This window comes from Ascaphus truei, chromosome 1 (assembly GCF_040206685.1).
Source record: "Ascaphus truei isolate aAscTru1 chromosome 1, aAscTru1.hap1, whole genome shotgun sequence".
Classification (NCBI taxonomy): Eukaryota; Metazoa; Chordata; class Amphibia; order Anura; family Ascaphidae; genus Ascaphus; species Ascaphus truei.
This window is the reverse complement of record NC_134483.1, coordinates 1728515-1752323: the sequence shown is the minus strand read 5'-3', so window position 1 is coordinate 1752323 and position 23809 is coordinate 1728515. Positions and strand designations below refer to the sequence as shown.

Below are 23809 nucleotides of genomic sequence, written 5' to 3'. Positions count from 1 at the left end.
CACCTCTGTGCTGCTCCCCAATCTCTTCTTCCCAATGCCCCACGCGCCTCTGTGCTGCTCCCCAATCTCTTCTTCCCAGTGCCCCACCCGCCTCTGTGCTGCTCCCCAATCTCTTCTTCCCAGTGCCCCACCCGCCTCTGTGCTGCTCCCCAATCTCTTCTTCCCAATGCCCCACCCGCCTCTGTGCTGCTCCCCAATCTCTTCTTCCCAATGCCCCACCCGCCTCTGTGCTGCTCCCCAATCTCTTCTTCCCAATGCCCCACCCGCCTCTGTGCTGCTCCCCAATCTCTTCTTCCCAATGCCCCACGCACCTCTGTGCTGCTCCCCAATCTCTTCTTCCCAGTGCCCCACCCGCCTCTGTGCTGCTCCCCAATCTCTTCTTCCCAGTGCCCCACCCACCTCTGTGCTGCTCCCCAATCTCTTCTTCCCAGTGCCCCACCCACCTCTGTGCTGCTCCCAATCTCTTCTTCCCAGTGCCCCACCCACCTCTGTGCTGCTCCCCAATCTCTTCTTCCCAGTGCCCCACCCACCTCTGTGCTGCTCCCCAATCTCTTCTTCCCAGTGCCCCACCCGCCTCTGTGCTGCTCCCCAATCTCTTCTTCCCAATGCCCCACCCACCTCTGTGCTGCTCCCCAATCTCTTCTTCCCAGTGCCCCACCCGCCTCTGTGCTGCTCCCCAATCTCTTCTTCCCAGTGCCCCACCCGCCTCTGTGCTGCTCCCCAATCTCTTCTTCCCAGTGCCCCACCCGCCTCTGTGCTGCTCCCCAATCTCTTCTTCCCAGTGCCCCACCCACCTCTGTGCTGCTCCCCAATCTCTTCCCAGTGCCCCACCCACCTCTGTGCTGCTCCCCAATCTCTTCTTCCCAATGCCCCACCCACCTCTGTGCTGCTCCCCAATCTCTTCTTCCCAATGCCCCACCCGCCTCTGTGCTGCTCCCCAATCTCTTCTTCCCAGTGCCCCACGCGCCTCTGTGCTGCTCCCCAATCTCTTCTTCCCAGTGCCCCACCCACCTCTGTGCTGCTCCCCAATCTCTTCTTCCCAGTGCCCCACCCACCTCTGTGCTGCTCCCCAATCTCTTCTTCTCAGTGCCCCACCTGCCTCTGTGCTGCTCCCCAATCTCTTCTTCTCAGTGCCCCACCTGCCTCTGTGCTGCTCCCCAATCTCTTCTTCTCAGTGCCCCACCTGCCTCTGTGCTGCTCCCCAATCTCTTCTTCCCAGTGCCCCACCCACCTCTGTGCTGCTCCCCAATCTCTTCTTCTCAGTGCCCCACCTGCCTCTGTGCTGCTCCCCAATCTCTTCTTCCCAGTGCCCCACCCGCCTCTGTGCTGCTCCCCAATCTCTTCTTCCCAATGCCCCACCCGCCACTGTGCTGCTCCCCAATCTCTTCTTCCCAATGCCCCACCCGCCTCTGTGCTGCTCCCCAATCTCTTCTTCCCAGTGCCCCACCCGCCTCTGTGCTGCTCCCCAATCTCTTCTTCCCAATGCCCCACCCGCCTCTGTGCTGCTCCCCAATCTCTTCTTCCCAATGCCCCACCCACCTCTGTGCTGCTCCCCAATCTCTTCTTCCCAATGCCCCACCCACCTCTGTGCTGCTCCCCAATCTCTTCTTCCCAATGCCCCACCCGCCTCTGTGCTGCTCCCCAATCTCTTCTTCCCAGTGCCCCACCCGCCTCTGTGCTGCTCCCCAATCTCTTCTTCCCAATGCCCCACCCGCCTCTGTGCTGCTCCCCAATCTCTTCTTCCCAGTGCCCCACCCGCCTCTGTGCTGCTCCCCAATCTCTTCTTCCCAATGCCCCACCCACCTCTGTGCTGCTCCCCAATCTCTTCTTCCCAATGCCCCACCCGCCTCTGTGCTGCTCCCCAATCTCTTCTTCCCAGTGCCCCACCCGCCTCTGTGCTGCTCCCCAATCTCTTCTTCCCAGTGCCCCACCCACCTCTGTGCTGCTCCCCAATCTCTTCTTCCCTGTGCCCCACCCGCCTCTGTGCTGCTCCCCAATCTCTTCTTCCCAATGCCCCACCCGCCTCTATGCTGCTCCCCAATCTCTTCTTCCCAGTGCCCCACCCACCTCTGTGCTGCTCCCCAATCTCTTCTTCCCAGTGCCCCACCCACCTCTGTGCTGCTCCCCAATCTCTTCTTCCCAATGCCCCACCCACCTCTGTGCTGCTCCCCAATCTCTTCTTCCCAATGCCCCACCCACCTCTGTGCTGCTCCCCAATCTCTTCTTCTCTTTGGGTTGGAGAGGCGATACATTTTTGGGGCTGTGATGGGACCAGGTTATATGGTTTCGATGTTCGTTCGAGTTGACCTTATGGTTGGGATCAGTTCTGTGGTTCTTGTTTCAGGATTTAAGTGATTGAGATTATAAACTGTGTTCTGCTCAGGGTTGAGGTTCTCGTACTGGTTTCAGGGGCCCATGGATTTTCAATGACGGATATTTTAAAGGATTGTAGTACTGGTTTCATGAGGCGGGGATTTCCAGTGGTTGAGATTATTATGGGTTTGGATTTCAGTGATTTGAGGTTTGATTAACTCAGTTTGGGTTACGATGGGCTGTAGAATGGGTGTTTATTGTAACGACTGTGACAAGGGCTGATTTGAGATCTCTCTTTTGGGTTTTAGGTTTTCCCCACCTCACATGTGGTCAGCGCCCTCAAAACCATCTTTGAGTTGAATGTTCAGCAGTTTGCAGGTGGCCAGATGGGGGCAGTGAATGGAATGCGTCCAGATGGCACAATCGACACGTCCAGCGTTCAGTCTGACGAGGTGTGGATCGGGGTCGTGTATGGACTTGCTGCAACTATGATTCAAGAGGTACCAACTCAAATAGGAACATTTTCCCTGCTCTTCCCACTGTCTACAGGGTCGTGCGTTTCTTCCTGCATCATTGTTACATCACTGGGCATTATGTGGTTACAATGCTCGGCTGTTTGGTTGAATGTTTTTATATCTCTCGGCCGACCATCTTTTATCCTGTCTAGTTTTCTTTCCTTTTTTCTTACTTTTCTTTCCTTTTTTCTTACTTTTCTTTCCTTTTTCTGTATTTTCTCTCGTGCGCTCTTTTTCTCTCTCTCCTCTCCGATGTCTGTCTCTTTCCCCCCCCCCCCCCGTTCTCCCCCACTCTGTGTTTCTCTCTCCCCTATGTAACACTGCTCCACCCCCCATGCAGGGCCTGGTACAGGAAGGGTTTGCAACAGCGGAGGGCTGTTACCGCACAGTGTGGGAGCGGCTGGGGATGTCCTTCCAAACCCCCGAAGCGTACTGCGAGAAGAACGTCTTCCGCTCCCTGGCATACATGCGCCCGCTCAGCATCTGGGCCATGCAGCTGGCTATGGAAGAGCGAGCAAGGACCGGGGACACCAAACCTGCCCGTGGAGACACTATGAGCACACAGTGAGTGTGAGCTCCTGGGCCGAGGCAGGGACACTTGGGTGACCACCAGGGCAGAGAAACAGCAGTATGTCCTCCAGCCTGGGGAAAAGAGGCAGCTGTGAGACCTCCATTACATGGAAGAGCGCTCCGTGAGAGAGAGAACTAATGCGAGAGCGTGCAGCCAACTAAAGACCTGAGTACTTTTAAAGTTTGGTATTATCCTCTGTGTCTCTCCAGGATGTGACCGTGTCCAGTCCATGAATCTCTCACCCCCCAGAGTCACCCTCCTCTGTGTCTCTCCAGGATGTGACCGTGTCCAGTCCATGAATCTCTCACCCCCCGAGTCACCCTCCTCTGTGTCTCTCCAGGATGTGATGTGTCCAGTCCATGAATCTCTCACCCCCCCGAGTCACCCTCCTCTGTGTCTCTCCAGGATGTGACCGTGTCCAGTCCATGAATCTCTCAACCCCCCCGAGTCACCCTCCTCTGTGTCTCTCCCGGATGTGACCGTGTCCAGTCCATGAATCTCTCACCCCCCGAGTCACCCTCCTCTGTGTCTCTCCAGGATGTGACCGTGTCCAGTCCATGAATCTCTCACCCCCCCGAGTCACCCTCCTCGGTGTCTCTCCAGGATGTGATCTGTGTCCAGTCACTGAATCTCTCACCCCCCCCCGAGTCACCCTCCTCTGTGTCTCTCCAGGATGTGATCTGTGTCCAGTCCATGAATCTCTCAACCCCCCGAGTCACCCTCCTTTGTGTCTCTCCAGGATGTGACCGTGTCCAGTCCATGAATCTCTCACCACCCAAGTCACCCTCCTCGGTGTCTCTCCAGGATGTGATCTGTGTCCAGTCACTGAATCTCTCACCCCCCTGAGTCACCCTCCTCTGTGTCTCTCCAGGATGTGATCTGTGTCCAGTCCATGAATCTCTCACCCCCCGAGTCACCCTCCTCGGTGTCTCTCCAGGATGTGATCTGTGTCCAGTCACTGAATCTCTCACCCCCCTGAGTCACCCTCCTCTGCCGCTGCTATCCCTTTTTATCTATATATATATCCGATCTCTATATATCCACATACCGTGCACACCTCTCCATACCTCATTTTTAACACCTGAGTTCTTGAAGCAGTAATGTACAATCTCAGGTGCTCTACAATTGTTGGGACCTCCCTAACAGAGCCCCCTTCCTAAGGGGCACCTGCTGAAACCACTCCATAGCTACCTCCTGGCCCAACCCCACCCTGTGGGTGCTGCATGTGGCCCTGATGTGGACCTCCCTGTTTCATTGTCTGACACTCCCCCCCCCACAATCAGCTCCCTGCCTGACACCCCCACTGTGATTATACTGGTGTCACATGAGTGGGTGCTTTTCCTCGTAACCCCATGCTCATTTTGGGGGTTTTAGTCTGATTTTAAACCTTGTCAGTGTCTGTTTAACAAGTTCTCCTAAAATTGAAATTTTTTTGTGCAGGTGTGTGTGTGTGCCTGTCCTCAGCCTGGCGTAGACTCCCGGGCCTGTCCTCAGCCTGGCGTAGACTCCCGGGTGTGTCCTCGGCCTGACGTAGACTCCCGGGCGTGTCCTCGGCCTGACGTAGACTCCCGGGCGTGTCCTCGGCCTGGCGTAGACTCCCGGGCCTGTCCTCGGCCTGGCGTAGACTCCCGGGCCTGTCCTCAGCCTGGCGTAGACTCCCGGGCGTGTCCTCGACCTGGCGTAGACTCCTGGGTGTGTCCTCGGCCTAGCGTAGACTCCCGGGCGTGCCCTCGGCCTGATGTAGACTCCCGGGTGTGTCCTCGGCCTGATGTAGACTCCCGGGCGTGCCCTCGGCCTGGCGTAGACTCCTGGGCGTGTCCTCGGCCTAGCGTAGACTCCCGGGCGTGTCCTCGGCCTGGCGTAGACTCCCGGGCGTGTCCTCTTCCTGACGTAGACTCCTGGGCGTGTCCTCGGCCTGACATAGACTCCTGGGCGTGTCCTCGGCCTGACGTAGACTCCTGGGCGTGTCCTCGGCCTGACGTAGACTCCTGGGCGTGTCCTCGGCCTGACGTAGACTCCTGGCGTGTCCTCGGCCTGACGTAGACTCCTGGGCGTGTCCTCGGCCTGGCGTAGACTCCCGGGCGTGTCCTCGGCCTGGCGTAGACTCCCGGGCGTGTCCTCGGCCTGGCGTAGACTCCCGGGCGTGTCCTCGGCCTGGCGTAGACTCCCGGGCGTGTCCTCGGCCTGGCGTAGACTCCCGGGCGTGTCCTCGGCCTGGCGTAGACTCCTGGGCGTGTCCTCGGCCTGGCGTAGACTCCTGGGCGTGTCCTCGGCCTGGCGTAGACTCCTGGCGTGTCCTCGGCCTGGCGTAGACTCCTGGCGTGTCCTCGGCCTGGCGTAGACTCCTGGGCGTGTCCTCGGCCTGACATAGACTCCTGGGCGTGTCCTCGGCCTGGCGTAGACTCATGGGCGTGTCCTCGGCCTGGCGTAGACTCCCGGGCGTGTCCTCGGCCTGGCGTAGACTCCCGGGCGTGTTCTCGGCCTGACGTAGACTCCCGGGCGTGTCCTCGGCCTGATGTAGACTCCTGGGCGTGTCCTCGGCCTGACGTAGACTCCCGGGCATGTCCTCGGCCTGGCGTAGACTCCCGGGCGTGTCCTCGGCCTGGCGTAGACTCCTGGGTGTGTCCTTGGCCTGGCGTAGACTCCTGGGCGTGTCCTCGGCCTGGCGTAGACTCCTGGGCGTGTCCTCGGCCTGGCGTAGACTCCTGGGCGTGTCCTCGGCCTAGCGTAGACTCCCGGGCGTGTCCTCAGCCTGACGTAGACTCCTGGCGTGTCCTCGGCCTGACGTAGACTCCTGGCGTGTCCTCGGCCTGACGTAGACTCCTGGCGTGTCCTCGGCCTGGCGTAGACTCCTGGCGTGTCCTCGGCCTGGCGTAGACTCCTGGCGTGTCCTCGGCATGGCGTAGACTCCCGCGCGTGTCCTCTTCCTGACGTAGACTCCTGGGCGTGTCCTCGGCCTGACGTAGACTCCCGAGCGTGTCCTCGGCCTGGCGTAGACTCCTGGGCGTGTCCTCGGCCTGGCGTAGACTCCCGAGCGTGTCCTCGGCCTGACGTAGACTCCCGGGCGTGTCCTCGGCCTGACGTAGACTCCTGGGCGTGTCCTCGGCCTGACGTAGACTCCCGAGCGTGTCCTCGGCCTGACGTAGACTCCTGGGCGTGTCCTCGGCCTGACGTAGACTCCTGGGCGTGTCCTCGGCCTGACGTAGACTCCCGAGCGTGTCCTCGGCCTGACGTAGACTCCTGGGCGTGTCCTCGGCCTGACGTAGACTCCTGGGCGTGTCCTCGGCCTGACGTAGACTCCTGGGCGTGTCCTCGGCCTGGCGTAGACTCCTGGGCGTGTCCTCGGCCTGACGTAGACTCCTGGGCGTGTCCTCGGCCTGACGCCCATGTCCTCCGGCTGATGTAGACTCCTGGGCCTCATGCTGTGTCTTCGGGCTGATGCAGATTCCTGGGCCTAACATGCATGTCTTCGGGCTGACGCAAACTCCTGGGCCTGACGCCTGTGTCCTCGGGCTGGTGTAGACTCCTAGGCCTAAGACGTTTGTCCTCGAGATGACATAGACTCCTTGGCCTGACGCCCGTATGTCACGGGAGACCAGGTTTCTTCACACATTTTTATTACAGGGATCATTTGATTGAACGAAAGAAGATGGTAAAATAAATGGAAATTTATTTCACGAAAAGACAGACACACAATGTAACACAATTACAAGGTTTACACACTTACTGAGCAAACGAATAAATCCGTTTCTGGAACTAAATTCACCATGATTACCTTTTTAGAGCACTTTCCAATGACCGGTAGTTACTCCCAAAAGTCCTGGAACTGATTTCGGCGCAATGCCAGGCGCGACCGCTACGTTCTCAAAAGCGGAACTTAGAAACTTTTCTGAGTTCAAAATCCTTGAAGCCGGCTCGCGTCTATTCAGTACAGCGCATCTTTGAATTTGCCGCTGATGGTTTGGCGCTTGGAATGTGCGCTACTCATTGGCTGCAATGTTTCTTATGGGTTTCTGACTTCCATTCACAAACCTCTACAGCCTATCAGAGCGTGGGAATTCCTCTGCCAGCCAACCACCGATTTGCCGGTATTGTAAAGCCGGGAGGGCACCTTTTCTCAGGTTGTAAAGGGTAATGCGCCAACCTGGCACCTCTGCCTCTTTGCATACTGAGCCCACCCGCTGCCCAGGCTCCACAGAGTCTGGGCTCTGGCACATGGTTGCCGGATCGCCTTGTGTTAGCCCAGGATGCGGGTACTCAGGCAGAACTGCAGTACCCTCCTGTTCTAACACCGTGGCATCCCTGAGGCTTTCAGGTCAGGACTCCGCACAGACCCAGAGGCACCAAGCTTGGTAGCCATCTGGGCTGGCCAGAATCCCTCAGTTCATATATAGATTAACAATATATATATATATACATATTAAACTATACCCATTTAATAAAATATATAGTGTTCTGTTTTCTGTGTGCTAAAAGTTATGAGTTCCTATTCTGGTGTCAGGGATGGAGTGAGTGTATCTTAACATATAAAATCGAAAGGTTGGTACTAGCTGCGGTGAATGTGATTGGTCCGTGGCCACCCCGACTCTCATTGGCCAAGAGGTACGCCCCACTGTGAAACACACCTGCCACACGACTCTAATTGGCCAAAATGTACAGTGACATCACTGACACACACCTACTTCACTCTCACACACTTGCACTGACAGCATAACCCCACAGAACCCCTGTGGAGTCCTTGCTAAGTTTACATCTCACACACACACACACACACTGACCACACTGTCATCCCACAACTCACAGTCATGCTGTCACCCCTGTGTACACACTGCTTACTCACACACTGCTTACTCCCCTGTAGCTAACACTCATGCTTACTCCACTGTGCACATGGCCGGACGAACCGCACTCCCTATAGCCACTCACATTCAACCGCGACACTCCCTGTGCACATGGCCGGACGAACCGCACTCCTTATAGCCGCACATGGCCACCCATACCGCACACACACGACGACACTACCACGCACGATGAACACTCCCTGTAGCCCTGCACTCTACCTTTATGCCTTACTAAAAACACATATATTACAATAAAATATATATTAAAATAATGGCGTGCGCACTTTTCATTTCTATTACACAAATGGCCGCACGTACCTTCACCTACGCACTCTTAATTACATTTCCAAAATGGCCGCCACACCAAATTGCAACATGTACCTTACATTGACATTAAACAATGTCCCGCTTTGCCAATCTTCAATTATTTCACTTCATTACTTAACTTTATGAAACCCTCTCCCTTTATGCCTTACTAAAAGCACATATATTCAAATAAATATATATAAAAACAATGGCGTGCGTCACTACGCACTTTCCCTTTGTATTACAACAATGGCCGCACGTAACTTCACCTACGCACTAAATTTCATTTCTAAAATGGCCGCAACACGAACGTACACAATTTACATTACATTCACTTTATACAATATCCCGCTTTGCCAATTTTTACATTTATTTATTACTTCACTTTATAAAATAGGACCTAAGGTCAATTTCATTGACATTATTAATGTTCCACATTCACAATATCTGTGTTTAACATTAACAGATCACCGCCAGCCTATCCTACATTTACATTATGAAATGCCCACTCCCCGGCGCTCACTCACCTCCCTCCTTGGTGCTCACTCACCTCCCTCCCCGGTGCTCACTCACCTCCCTCCCTGGCGCTCAGTCACCTCCCTCCCCGGCGCTCACTCACCTCCCTCCCCGGGGCTCACTCACCTCCCTCCCTGGCACTCAGTCACCACCCTCCCCGGCGCTCACTCCCCTCCCCGGCGCTCACTCCCCTCCCTCCCCGGCACTCAGTCACCTCCCTCCCTGGCGCTCACCTCCCTCCCCGGCGCTCACCTCCCCGGTGCTCACTCACCTCCCTCCCCGGCGCTCAGTCACCTCCCTCCCCGGCGCTCACTCCCCTCCCCGGTGCACACTCCCCTCCCTCCCCGGCGCTCACTCCCCTCCCTCCCCGGCGCTCAGTCACCTCCCTGGCGCTCACTCATCTCCCTCCCCGGTGCTCACTTACCTCTCCGGCGCTCACTCACCTCCCTCCCCGGCGCTCAGTCACCTCCCTCCCCGGTGCTCACTCACCTCCCTCCCCATTGCTCAGTCACCTCCCTCCCCGGCGCTCAGTCACCTCCCTCCCCGGCGCTCAGTCACCTCCCTCCCCGGCGCTAGCTCACCTCCCTCCCCGGCCCTAAATCACCTCCCTCCCCGGCGCTCAGTCACCTCCCTGGCGCTCAGTCACATCCCTCCTCGGTGCTCACTCACCTCCCTGGCGCTCACTCACCTCCCTCCCTGGCGGGGGAACAGGCAGTGGGCAGGCTTGCGGCGCCGAGTGCCTAAAATGGCGGTGCCCGGAAGGAGAGATGATGTGTGTGTGTGTGTGTGTGTGTGTGTGTTACTGTGTGTGTGTGTGTGTGGGGATGACGACACTGTGTGTGTTTCAGACACTGAAGGGTGGGGACCGTAGCTGCGCATGGGGGGGGGGGTGGGAGGAGCGGAGAAACATACAGGGGGAGTGGAGAGGAGGGACCCGGAGATTTTAAGCAACCCCCCCCCCTCCTGTCCACTGTCCCCCCTCCGGTCCACTGTCTCCCCCCCTCCTGTCCACTGTCCCCCCTTCCTGTCCACTGTCCCCCCCCCTACTGTCCACTGCCCCCCCTCCTGTCCACTGCGCCCCCTCCTGTCCACTGCGCCCCCTCCTGTCCACTGTCCCCCCTTCCTGTCCACTGTCCCCCCCTCCTGTCCACTGCCCCCCCTCCTGTCCACTGTCCCCCCCTCCTGTCCACTGTCCCCCCTCCTGTCCACTGTCCCCCCTCCTGTCCACTGCCCCCCCTCCTGTCCACTGCCCCCCCTCCTGTCCACTGCCCCCCTCCTGTCCACTGTCCCCCCTCCTGTCCACTGTCCCCCCTCCTGTCCACTGTCCCTCCCCTCCTGTCCACTGCCCCCCTCCTGTCCACTGTGTCCCCCCCTCCTGTCCACTGTCCCCCCCTCCTTTCAACTGTCCCCCCTCCTGTCCCCCACCCCCTCCTGTCCACTGTCCCCCACCCCCTCCTGTCCACTGTCCCCCAACCCCTCCTGTCCACTGTCTCCCCCCTCCTGTCCACTGCTCCCCCATCCTGTCCACTGTCCCCCCCTCCTGTCCACTGTCCCCCCCTCCTGTCCAATGTCCCCCCCTCTTGTCCACTGTCCCCCTCCCTCCTGTCCACTGTTCCCCCCCTCCTGTCCACTGCCCCCCCTCCTATCCACTGTCCCCCCCTCCTGTCCACTGTCCCCCTCTCCTGTCCACTGCCCCCCCTCCTGTCCACTGCCCCTCCCTCCTGTCCACTGTTCCCCCCCTCCTGTCCACTGCCCCCCCTCCTATCCACTGTCCCCCCCTCCTGTCCACTGTCCCCCCCTCCTGTCCACTGCCCCCCCTCCTGTCCACTGCCCCTCCCTCCTGTCCACTGCCCCTCCCTCCTGTCCACTGTCTCCCCCCCTCTTGTCCACTGTCCCCCCCCCCTCCTTCCACTGTCCCCCCTCCTGTCCTCTGCCCCCCCTCCTGTCCACTGCCCCCCTCCTGTCCACTGTCCCCTCCTGTCCACTGTCCCCTCCTGTCCACTGTCCCCCCTCCTGTCCACTATCCCCACCCTCCTGTCCACTGTCCCCCCCTCCTGTCCATTGTCTCCCCCCTCCTGTCCACTGTCCCCCCCTCCTTTCAACTGCCCCCTCCTGTCCCCCACCCCCTCCTGTCCACTGTCCCCCACCCCCTCCTGTCCACTGTCCCCCACCCCCTCCTGTCCACTGTCTCCCCCCTCCTGTCCACTACCCCCCCTCCTGTCCACTGTCCCCCCCTCCTGTCCACTGTCCCCCCCTCCTGTCCACTGTCCCCCCTCCCTCCTTTCCACTGTCCCCCCCTCCTGTCCACTGCCCCCCCTCCTTTCGACTGCCCCCCCCCTCCTGTCCACTGTCCCCCCCTCCTTTCCACTGCCCCCCTCCTGTCCACTGCCCCTCCCTCCTGTCCACTGTTTCCCCCCTCTTGTCCACTGTCCCCCCCTCCTTCCACTGTCCCCCCTCCTGTCCACTGCCCCCCCTCCTGTCCACTGCCCCCCTCCTGTCCACTGTCCCCTCCCCTCCTGTCCACTGTCCCCTCCTGTCCACTGTCCCCCCTCCTGTCCACTATCCCCACCCTCCTGTCCACTGTCCCACCCTCCTGTCCATTGTCTCCCCCCTCCTGTCCACTGTCCCCCCTCCTGTTCACTGTCCCCCCTCCTGTCCACTGTCCCCCCCTCCTGTCCACTGTCCCCCCTCCTGTCCACTGTCTCCCCTCCTGTCCACTGTCTCCCTCCCTCCTGTCCACTGTCTACCCCCCTCCTGTCCACTGCTCCCCCCTCCTGTCCACTGCCCCCCCTTCTGGCCACTGCCCCCTCCTGTCCACTGTCCCCTCCTCCTGTCCACTGTCCCCCTTCCTGTCCACAATCCCCCCCTCCTGTCCACTATCCCCCCTCCTGTCCACTGTCCCCCCCCTCCTGTCCACTGTCCCCCCCTCCTGTCCACTGTCTCCCCCCCTCCTGTCCACTGTCCTCCCATCCTGTCCACTGTCCCCCCCTCCTGTCCACTGCCCCCCATCTTGTCCACTGTCCCCCCCTCCTGTCCACTGTTGTCTCCCTCCTGTCCACTGTCCACTGTCGTCACCCCCTCCTGTTCACTGCCCCCCTCCTGTACACTGTCCCACCCTCCTGTCCACTGTCCCCCCTCCTGTCCACTGTCCCCCCCCCTACTGTCCACTGCCCCCCTCCTGTCCACTGTGCCCCCTCATGTCCACTGCCCCCCCTCCTGTCCACTGCCCCCCCTCCTGTCCACTGTCCCCCCTCCTGTCCACTGTTCCCCCCTCCTGTCCACTGTCCCCCCATCCTGTCCACTGTCTCCCCCCCTCCTGTCCACTGTCATCCCCCTGCCTACTGTCCCCCCCATCCTGTCCACTGCCCCCCCTCCTGTCCACTGTCCCCCCTCCTTTCCACTGTCCCCCCTCCTGTCCACTGCCCCCTCCTCCTGTCCACTGTCCCCCCCCCTCCTGTCCACTGCCCCCCTCCTGTCCACTTTCCCCCCCTCCTGTCCACTTTCCCCCCTCCTGTCCACTGTCCCCCCCCTCCTGTCCACTGCCCCTCCCTCCTGTCCACTGTCCCTCCCTCCTGTCCACTGTCCCCCCCTCCTGTCCACTGTACCTCCTCTCCTGTCCACTGCCCCCCTCCTGTCCACTGTGTCCCCCTCCTGTCCACTGTGTCCCCCCCTCCTGTCCACTGTACCCCCTCCTTTCAACTGCCCCCCCTCCTGTCCCCCACCCCCTCCTGTCCACTGTCCCCCACCCCCTCCTGTCCACTGTCCCCCATCCACTCCTGTCCACTGTCTCCCCCTCCTGTCCACTGCCCCCCCTCCTGTCCACTGTCCCCCCCTCCTGTCCACTGCCCCCCCTCCTGTCCACTGTCCCCCCCTCCTGTCCACTGTCCCCCCTCCTGTCCACTGTCCCCCCCTCCTGTCCACTGTCCCCCCCTCTCCTGTCCACTGTCCCCCTCCCTCCTGTCCACTGTCCCCCCCTCCTGTCCACTGCCCCCCCCTCCTGTCCACTGCCCCCCCTCCTGTCCACTGCCCCCCCTCCTGTCCACTGCCCCCCCTCCTGTCCACTGCCCCTCCCTCCTGTCCACTGTCTCCCCCCCCTCTTGTCCACTGCCCCCCCTCCTTCTACTGTCCCCCCTCCTGTCCACTGCCACCACTCCTGTCCACTGCCCCCCTCCTGTCCACTGTCCCCTCCCCTCCTTTCCACTGTCCCCTCCTGTCCACTGTCCCCCCTCCTGTCCACTATCCCCACCCTCCTGTCCACTGTCCCCCCTCCTGTCCATTGTCTCCCCCCTCCTGTCCACTGTCCCCCCCTCCTGTCCACTGCCCCCCCCTCCTGTCCACTGTCCCCCATTCTGTCCACTGTCTCCCTCCCTCCTGTCCACTGTCTCCCCCCTCCTGTCCACTGTCTCCCCTCCTCCTGTCCACTGTCTCCCCCCCTCCTGTCTACTGTCCCCCCCTTCTGTCCACCGCCCCCCCCTCCTGTCCACTGTCCCCCCCTCCTGTCCACTGTCCCCCCACCCTGTCCACTCTCCCCCCCTCCTGTCCACTGTCATCGCCCCCCTCCTTTCCACTGTCCCCCCCTCCTGTCTTCTGTCCCCCCCTCCTGTCCACTGTTCCCCCCTCTTGTCCACTGCCCCCCCCTCCTGTCCTCCGTCTCCCCCTCCTGTCCACTGTCTCCCCCCCTCCTGTCCACTGTCACCCCCCTCCTATCCACTGTCGCCCCCCCTCCTGTCCACTGCCCCCCTCCTGTCCACTGTCCTGTTCCCCCCTCCTGTCCACTGTCCCGTTCCCCCTCCTGTCCACTGTCCCGTTCCCCCCTCCTGTCCACTGTCCCATACCCCCCTCCTGTCCACTGTCCCGCCCCCCCTCCTGTCCACTGTCCCGCCCCCCCTCCTGTCCACTGTCCCGCCCCCCCTCCTGTCCACTGTCCCGCCCCCCCTCCTGTCCACTGTCCAGTCCCCCCCTCCTGTCCACTGTCCCATCCCCCCTCCTGTCCACTGTCCCATCCCCTCCTCCTGTCCACTGTCCCCTCCTCCTGTCCACTGTCCCCCCTCCTGTCCACTGTCCCCCCCTCCTGTCCACTGTCCCCCCCTCCTCTCCACTGCCCCCTTCCTGTTCACTGTCCCCCCCTCCTGTCCACTGTCCCCCCTCCTGTCCACTCTCTCCCCCTCCTGTCCACTGTCTCCCCCTCCTGTCCACTGTCCCCCCCCTCCTGTCCACTGTCCACCCCTTCCTGTCCACTGTCCCCCCTCCTGTCCACTGTCCCCCCTCCTGTCCACTGTCCCACCCCTTCCTGTCCACTTCCCCCCCTTCCTGTCCACTTCCCCCCCCTTCCTGTCCACTTCCCCCCCCTCCTGTCCACTGTCCTGTTCCCCCCTCCTGTCCACTGTCCCGTCTCCCCCCTCCTATCCACTGTCCTGTCCCCCCTCCTGTCCACTGTCCCCTCCTGTCCACTGTCCCCCCCATCTCCTGTCCACTGTCCCCTCCTGTCCACTGTCCCCCTCCTGTCCATTGTCCCCCCCTCCTGTCTACTGTCCCCCCCTCCTGTCCACTGCCCCCCTCCTGTCCACTGTCCCCCTCCTGTCCATTGTCCCCCCCTCCTGTCTACTGTCCCCCCTCCTGTCCACTGCCCCCTCCTGTCCACTGTCCCCCCCTTCTGTCCACTGTCCCCCCCTCCTGTCCACTGCCCCCCCTCCTGTCCACTGTCCCCCCCCTCCTGTCCACTGTCCCTCCCCTCCTGTCCACTGCCCCCCCCCTCCTGTCCACTGCCCCCCTCCTGTCCACTGTGTCCCCCTCCTGTCCACTGTGTCCCCCCCTCCTGTCCACTGTCCCCCCTCCTTTCAACTGCCCCCCTCCTGTCCCCCACCCCCTCCTGTCCACTGTCCCCCACCCCTCCTGTCCACTGTCCCCCACCCCCTCCTGTCCACTGTCTCCCCCCCTCCTGTCCACTGCCCCCCCATCCTGTCCACTGTCCCCCCCCTCCTGTCCACTGTCCCCCCCTCCTGTCCACTGCCCCCCCCTCTTGTCCACTGTCCCCCTCCCTCCTGTCCACTGCCCCCCCCCTCCTGTCCACTGCCCCCCCCTCCTTTCCACTGTCCCCCCCTCCTGTCCACTGTCCCCCCCTCCTTTCCACTGCCCCACCTCCTGTCCACTGCCCCTCCCTCCTGTCCACTGTCTCCCCCCTCTTGTCCACTGTCCCCCCCCCCTCCTTCCACTGTACCCCTCCTCTCCACTGCCCTCCTCCTGTCCACTGCCCCCCTCCTGTCCACTGTCCCCTCCCCTCCTGTCCACTGTCCCCTCCTGTCCACTTTCCCCACCCTCCTGTCCACAATCCCCCCCTCCTGTCCACTGTCCCCCCCTCCTGTCCACTGTCCCCCCCTCCTGTCCACTGTCTCCCCCCCTCCTGTCCACTGTCCTCCCCTCCTGTCCACTGTTCCCCCCTCCTGTCCTCTTCCCCCCCATCTTGTCCACTGTCCCCCCCTCCTGTCCACTGTCGTCTCCCTCCTGTCCACTGTCCACTGTCGTCACCCCCTCCTGTCCACTGCCCCCCTCCTGTACACTGTCCCACACTCCTGTCCACTGTCCCACACTCCTGTCCACTGTCCCACCCTCCTGTCCACTGTCCCCCCCTCCTGTCCACTGTCCCCCCCTCCTGTCCACTGTCCCCCCCTCCTGTCCACTGTCCCCCCATCCTGTCCACTGTCTCCCCCCCTCCTGTCCACTGTCACCCCCCCTGCCTACTGTCCCCCCCTCCTGTCCACTGCCCCCCATCCTGTCCACTGCCCCCCTCCTGTCCACTGTCCCCCCTCCTGTCCACTGTCCCCCCTCCTCCAGTCCACTGTCCCCCCCCCTCCTGTCCACTGTCCCCCCCCTCCTGTCCACTGCCCCTCCCTCCTGTCCACTCCCCCCCTCCTGTCCACTGTCCCTCCCCCTCCTGTCCACTGTCCCTCCCCTCCTGTCCACTGCCCCCCCTCCTGTCCACTGTGTCCCCCTCCTGTCCACTGTCTCCCCTCCTCCTGTCCACTGTCTACCCCCCTCCTGTCTACTGCCCCCCCCTCCTGTCCACTGCCCCCCCTCCTGTCCACTGCCCCCCCCCTCCTGTCCACTGTCCCCCCACCCTGTCCGAATAACAGGTCAAGATCTCTCATGTTATACCTCTATCAGAGAGTACTTCAATGCAATGCTGTTGCAAAATCAATTGTTGGATTGAAGCTAGATTATCACTCCATTATATCATACAGGTGTTTGAATTGCAGCTATGAGTTAAATGCAAAATGAGGTATTTCTTATCTTTGCAGCTAACAGCGATATAATAGACTGTTACAATGATAACCAATTGCTTCTTGCAAATCTATGCTTCTTTAATAATATATACTGTGTCCTGTCTGCTGTGTGGCAAAGATGTATAAGTCCCTATTCTGGTGTCAGGGATGGAGTGAGAGTATATGTTGCCTACACTCACTCGCCTCATACTTGGCACACTTTAGAACTGACAGACTTTTTACACACAAGAAATCACTCTCAGATGTATCACTTAGCTGGAGTACCCCCTGAACCCCTATACTAGGTGCAGGGTATCTGGGCATGTATCTGGGTACCTCTCTTTATACGAGGGACCCCTCTTGATACTAGGGACCTCGTGTATGATTGCAGGCATACTGCACCGACACACTTTATTCGAGCAAATACCCAGTATGTACCTGGCAGATACCTGGAATGCGCCGCTCCTCACCTCTGACAAGCCCCGTTGCGTTTGCCTTCCCAGCCTGGGTTCATGCCTGGCTGACGGGCGGCTGATCTGTTAAATGATAATGATTAGGATTTAATAGGCTGCAATGCTTCGTGTGTCTACCAGATGGCATAAATTCATGAATTGTAATGCAGTATATATATATATATACTGTGCAGTATTGCAGCCAGCGGGAATAAAATGCTTCAATCCCTGCCTGGAAAATAACTCAATGCACTCGGGCAGAAAACAGTCACAAACCTCAATACACCCGGGTATACCCGAATTCGTGGGACTAGCCGAGCTCGAATAAAGTGTGTCGCCAGTGTACATTAACCCCTTCATGCCCGGTTACCTTGTCTGGAAGATGCTGCAGCAGGAATCCTGGCGCTGAGTCGTAATAGCGTTTTCAGGGTCAGAGTTTGCCCGGAGCAATGTGCTTGGCTGTATCCAAGAATCTCACTCGATTCCCGGATCCAATTCCTGGGGTACCCCATAAATCAGGAACCCCGATACATAGACACTTTCTGTGAAGACTTTCTCCGGCAAACCCACCCTGAAACTTCCAGCCTAGAAGTCTCCCGTCCCAGCACCCCGAGAAAGGCAAAACACACAGACATCTTTAATGTCGCATATATTTGCACACAGTCACAGAAATGCATTTAGGACATCTGGAACCAACAAGTAGCACTCTAAATAGGATATAAATGATCCCTTAGGGCCTTCAAACACAACAACATCCGCTGGTTTTATATCACCTGTGAAAGCTGGAAAAATGCTACAACATTCAGTTATCAAACGAGGTTATTCAGGGACACACAGGAGAAAGCTTCTAGAAAAAAGCTCTGTAATACGGTATAAGATATATTTATACCCTAAAAACTAAAGCACACGCCCCTTTATGAGGTGGCGTGTGCGTCATAAAAATAACGTAATTGTATAATAAAGAAACAACATGATTATGTGTAAGTCAGCAAAAGTCATTATACCAGACTCTACTTATCTGGGGTTTCATTGTTGATACATTGTTTCAGGGAGGTTAATCATGAGAATTGCTGTCTTAGCTGTTTCTCTCACCCAACAGCAGTGTTTACACGGTGAGAAGCTGTGCTTATCTCAAACTCCACAAGGTCCCTCATTATTTTCTGGCTTTTTTTTATCATCCTCCTTTATACTCCTTTGCGCTCTCATCACTCCCTATCTGTGACGATGGGGAGGATTTGGCCCGGGATTAAAGGGGTTACACCCCAATTGGCCACCCCCTGACCTCACCCGGGAGACAAGGGGTTAACTGGGCTGAGGTCCAGAAATGTGATTTAACCCTTGTTATAACATGAAAATGTGTATTCCCCTGTTCCCAGGTTTTATTGTTATATCAGTGTCTGCATCACACACACTAGGATCCATCCGGGAGTACAAGGGTTAATAGTTCTTTAGTGATTATAGCCCTTTGTGTAATTTTCCCGCCTTTTCAGGCACCATTTTGCAGGGTCCCATAGGCCACCATTAGGGCTCAATGCATTCTAATGGCGAATCTTGCTGCTTTTGGTCCTGTTTCCTGTGAAGACCAGCAGATGGCGTCCGAGAGGAGGAGCGGCGGTTTCCCATTGTAAGTCAATGGGCCCATTGACTTCAATGGAGATTCCTCGAAGGAGCTTTCCAGGAACGAGTTGGTTGCCGTCCAAACCGCAAAACCGCAAAGCGGATACTTTTTCTATAAGAGAGCTTTGATCACTTATTAGCCAAGTTCAACGACAAGTGGCTTCTGAATAAACAGTTCTAGAGCACCTAGAAATAAAATTCTTTTTGCCCCTAGTTTCTAGGCCTCCCCCCACTCGACCACCACCGGGTCCCCGAATCCTGGACCCCCGATAAGGGTCGAACTGAGAAGAGCGGGTCGCGCCATAGGTTCCAATGGCGGCGGCAGAAACAGCTCAAGAAAACGGCTAAGTGTGAAAAGCTGAAATTTAGGAATCCATAGGTCCGGTTCCGGAGGGTCCAGAGGGCCAGGGTTTGGGGTACCTGTAGTCACTGCTCCGGCATCGCTGCAGAACCATCCTTGACCCTCTTGGACCAACCCGACGGAGTATGGACCCCCTTGAAAGTTCGGGACTTTTCCCATAGACTTCAATGGCGGCCAATTTCCATTGACCGGCTATGGCGGAAAACCCCCATTGACTTCAACGGCGGCGTGGCCCCGTTGAAAGTCTATGGCGGTGGATTCCCATAGCCACCAACGGCGGCGTTTTGCCATTGAAAGTCTATGGCGGCGAAGCCCGTTGTTTTCAATGGGGATTTAGTGAAAAACCGTGATTTAATTTACAGCGGAGTTTTTTGTATTAAAATGAGAAACGGTTTTAAGTGTCGTAACAAGTCGCAAATTGGACCATATGGTGTCCCAGTTCCGGCATTGAGAACTGGGAAGTTTGGACCCGCTGGACCCAACGGAACCGGATATTTTAATATGGTTGTGTATTATCTTTAATACTGTGTTCCAAGGTATGAGCAGAAACCAGAGGAAATTCCCTTGGCCATAAGGTAGCGGATGGCCAAGGAAGCATCCCAATGTGTAGAATTTAAGTGCTGTTCAAAGGAGTTTATCATCTACACTGTTTACAGGAGGGCGGAGATGACTCAAACCAGTGCAGGCTATAAGTGTCCCATTTCACACCTTACAACAAAGGGTTTCCTGCCAGAAATTCCATTTAGTAGACTGGCTGGCATTCCTGATGCAAATGTGGGGCTGCAGAAATGAGACCCCAGAGTCCAGCTGAGCATGTGACAACTAGCTGGGGGCATGTATCAAAATGTGTTCCCATGTTAGTGAGTGGCAACAGGTAATTGAAAACCAATCACCTGTACTTAATGTTAAGGATAGGGTTACAAAAGGTTTATAAACGGTTGTCCACCCTTTATCATGTGTTGTTCTTCTATACCATCTTGATTGCTGAGAGAAATGCTATGCAATGTCTGCATGCAAGGCCTTTTCATGGCTTTTCATGTCTTGGAGTGCTGTATGAACTGCCAGTCCAGATGTGACTGTTTCATCATTTCCATCTTTAAGTAAGTGTCCATATTTTGCCTTTTATTTGTATAATCTGTTGTGTTCACCTTTATCAAGGAATAAATTATATTTTATCATATCTAAGTCTCGTCCCAGTTCAACCCAGTTATATATATATATATATATATATATATATATATTTATATATATTATATTATTATATATATTTGGTGTAAATTGCAGCCTGTCATAAGCTATCGTCACACTATCTTTTGCAGCTGGTTGAATCCAAGGGTATGGGCTGGCAGGGTAACGCTCCCAACTCTGTTTCACACGTGCAAACACACCAGCTTATTCCACAGAGAACCATATATAACAAAATGGGCGACGAACAAGACTTCTAACAAAATGATTGACAAACACAACTTATAGCAAACAAGACAAAATGGCCGACAAGAATAGTCTGCCAAAATGGCTGCTGAGATCTTAGTGCTGTTTATGTCAGACCCCCCCCCCTGTATGTCCAGTTTTCTCAACATTCTCACACCGTACAGTATCTTTACTAGTGGGGTACCATACATTTGCTAACTTATTGGCACGATGGGTGTTTATTCCAATGAGATACATCTGCGATCTTTCCTATCTCAGTCTCGCGGGGGCAGCCTGATTCTTTGTTGCTCCCATCACTGTTTGTGCTCGCTGCTGCATCTTTGTATATTTATACATCTGTTTATACAGCGATGTTGCCACACTAGCAAGGTTTATGGATACATTTTCCTAATTTTGGTTAAGTACACATGACTAATTATCCATTTTCCACGCACTAATACTGTGAGGCTGGCCTATTTTGGTACTGTTTTTAGTGTATGTGTCACTGCCGATCTCTTCTTCTCCCTCTACCACCTGCCCTCTTGATCCCATTCCATCCCATCTCCTAAAACCTCTTGCTCCTTCTATAATCCCTACGCTCACACAGATTGTTAACTCTTCCCTCTACTCTGGTACCTTTACTTCCTCTTTCAAGCGTGCAACCGTTATACCATTACTCAACAACAGTAAGCTTGACCCTACCTGTCCTTCTAACTATCGACCTGTCTCCCTCCTGCCTTTTGCCTCCAAACTCCTTGAACGTCTTGTATTCTCTCGATTGCTGCACTTTCTCAACACCTATTCTCTCCTAGACCCTCTACAATCTGGCTTCCGCACTGCTCACTCAACTGAAACAGCCCTCACTAAAATAACTCATGACCTCCATGCTGCCAAAGGCAGAGGTCATTACACTCTGCTCATATTCCTCGACCTCTCTGCAGCATTTGACACCGTGGACCACCCTCTTCTCCTTCATATTCTCCATACTCTTGGTATTCGGAACAAAGCTCTATCGTGGATTTCATCCTACCTCTCCCATCGTACTTTCAGTGTCTCTTTTGCTAACACCTCCTCCTCTATCGATCTCTCTGTGGGGGTACCCCAGGGCTCTGTCCTGGTACCTCTTCTCTTTTCTCTGTACACACTCTCTCTAGGTGACCTAATAACATCTCTTGGGTTTAAATATCATCTCTACGCTGACGACACACAAATATACTTTTCAACAGTTGACCTTACACCTGCTGTACAAACCAAAGTTTCTGAATGTCTCTCTGCTATATCATCCTGGATGGCCCTCCGCCGCCTTAAACTCAACATGGCTAAAACAGAGCTCCTCATACTTCCTCCCAAACCTGGCCCTACTACCTCCTTCCACATTACTGTTGGAATTACGATCATTCACCCAGTAGCCCAAGCACGCTGCCTATGGGGTCACACTCGACTCCTCTCTCACATTCGCCTTTCACATTCAAAACATTTCTAAAACCTGTCGCTTTTTCCTCCGCAATATTATAAAGATACGTCCTTTCCTCTGTTGCTCGACTGCTAAAACTCTGACTCAGGCCCTCATTCTCTCCCGCCTCGATTACTGTAACCTCCTGCTGTCCGGCCTTCCTGCCTCTCACCTGTCTCAGTTTTAAGGGTAGGGAAAGGGAAAGGGGAATGGAGGCTCCCGCATAAGCTAGTAAAAATGGTAATGTGAATGAGGTAACTCACAGACTGGTGCAATAGAGGATATATATATAGTTAACAACATAGACGAACAGGAAAGATCCTCCTAGAATGCACTCAGAAAGGTAAGTCAACGTGATATGGTTGATAATATTAAAAAAAACTTTTAATCACACATATAGTAAAACATCTTGTATAGAGGGAAATGGCAGAAAGTAATCCACGACCAGTCCCTATTGACAAACCAAGAAACAATCTTCCCAAATAAATACACGGGAGATAATGAGGTATGACACTACACCGCCAATATGTGGGCTAGAGAGCTGCCAGTAGTAATCACAGTGTAACGTTTCACGTACGTTTCGCGCATGCTCGCGCTTTTTCAAAGGTACCTGCCCGCAGTCAACGAGCACTTAAATAGCTCATGGTTGTCATGACAGCCTGCGGGGGAGTGTCTACCCCGGGCTGTTAGCTGGATACACTGCCGCACTCTCTGACCTGCGGCATGTGAAGTGTATAAATAAAAGCCTAATATGCTTAGTGATAGACTGCTGTTGTAGCAGATTAAGCACATACAGTAGCTCCAATCAATGTAAATGCAGGCATACGTGAATGCTGTAGTTGTATGCACAGAGTGTACATAGAAGAGTGGTAAACAGATAATGCCCCAACCTCCATAAACACATCAGTGGTCTAGATCAATGAGAGAGGGGGGGGGGCAGTAGTAGTGTGGATAGAGAAGGTAGATTGCACTAATTAAGTGCTCACTGAAATAGGAAGGATAGTATGTCCCCAGCATGTAGTTCCCTGGTGCAAGAGTGTGATATTACAACTGCACATTAATGGCAATATGTGCTCAAGCTTAAACAGGGAATGGATATCCATAACTGAATAGAGGTGACAATACTTCAGATGAATGGAGAGAAAAGGAATTCCTCGTTCAGTCCCTTGGGGGCCAGGGTACCCAAGGTGTAGATCCATCGGGATTCACGTTTCAGGATCTCATTGTCCCAATCTCCACCTCTGCTATGGTTAGACACTGCCTCAATACCCACAAATTTAAGAGCTGTAGACATTCCCTGGTGTCTATTATGGACGTGGTTGGCAACAGGGGTATCGCGATGGTTGCGAATATTCCCTAAGTGCTCGAGTATCCTGTGTCTTAGTTGCCGTTTTTTCTTACCTATGTACTTTTTTTGCACATGCAGATAATCTGATACACCACGCCCATAGTTCTACAGTTAATGAACTGTCGGATATTGAAGCTATGTGTGTCATCCCAATTATGGAAGATCTTTGTAGGCATGCAGGAGGAGCAAGCTCGACATTTATGACATTTGTAGAAGCCATTGGATCTGTTGGCTAGCCACGTGCCTGTAGAAGGTTTTTCATAATGGCTATGTACCAACAGATCCCGGAGATTGGAGGCTCTTCTGCTCACCAGTGATGCCCTCTCGTTCAGGACCTCTCTAAGGTCAACATCTTCACGCAATACGTGCCAGTGTGTATTAATGATGTTATTTATCTCGGGCCATTGGTTATTAAATCGACCAATGAAACGTATAACTTGTTTATCATTGTGTGTGGTGACCTTTTCATCTAGCAGTGTATTCCTGTCTGTCCGCCTAGCCCTTTGGTAGGCTTTTTTAATAATCCTGTTACTGTATCCCCTCTGCTGAAATCTAAGTTTCATGGCTACCGCCTGAGTCTCAAAGTCATTGTTAGATGAACAGTTCCTCCTCAGGCGTAGAAACTGACCAGTAGGTATACCCCTTATAAGGTGTTTCGGGTGGTGACTATCTGCTCTGAGGAGGCTGTTAGTGGCAGTAGACTTACGATGAAGGGACGTGGATAAAGTCCCATGTGTAGTCTTAGAAATCAGGAGGTCGAGGAACACAATATTCATCTGATCAACCTCAGAGGTGAGTCTGAGGTTGAGGGGATTATTATTAAGTTCACCAATGAACTCATCAAAGT

The 23809-nt window shown here is 55.9% G+C and overlaps 1 protein-coding gene across 3 annotated transcripts in view; it reads left to right on the top strand.

Annotated features, from left to right (window-relative positions):
• Nucleotides 1-7845, top strand: part of GBA2 (glucosylceramidase beta 2) — a 364366-nt gene extending 356521 nt beyond the window's left edge. For all 3 annotated transcript variants that reach the window (XM_075573274.1, XM_075573185.1, XM_075573361.1), the window contains 2 exons: nucleotides 2622-2813; nucleotides 3169-7845. In XM_075573274.1, the coding sequence (XP_075429389.1) occupies nucleotides 2622-2813; nucleotides 3169-3396 (420 nt within the window). In that variant the 3' untranslated portion in view covers nucleotides 3397-7845. The remainder of the gene's footprint in view (nucleotides 1-2621; nucleotides 2814-3168) is intronic.
• The last annotated feature ends 15964 nt before the right edge of the window (nucleotides 7846-23809 follow it).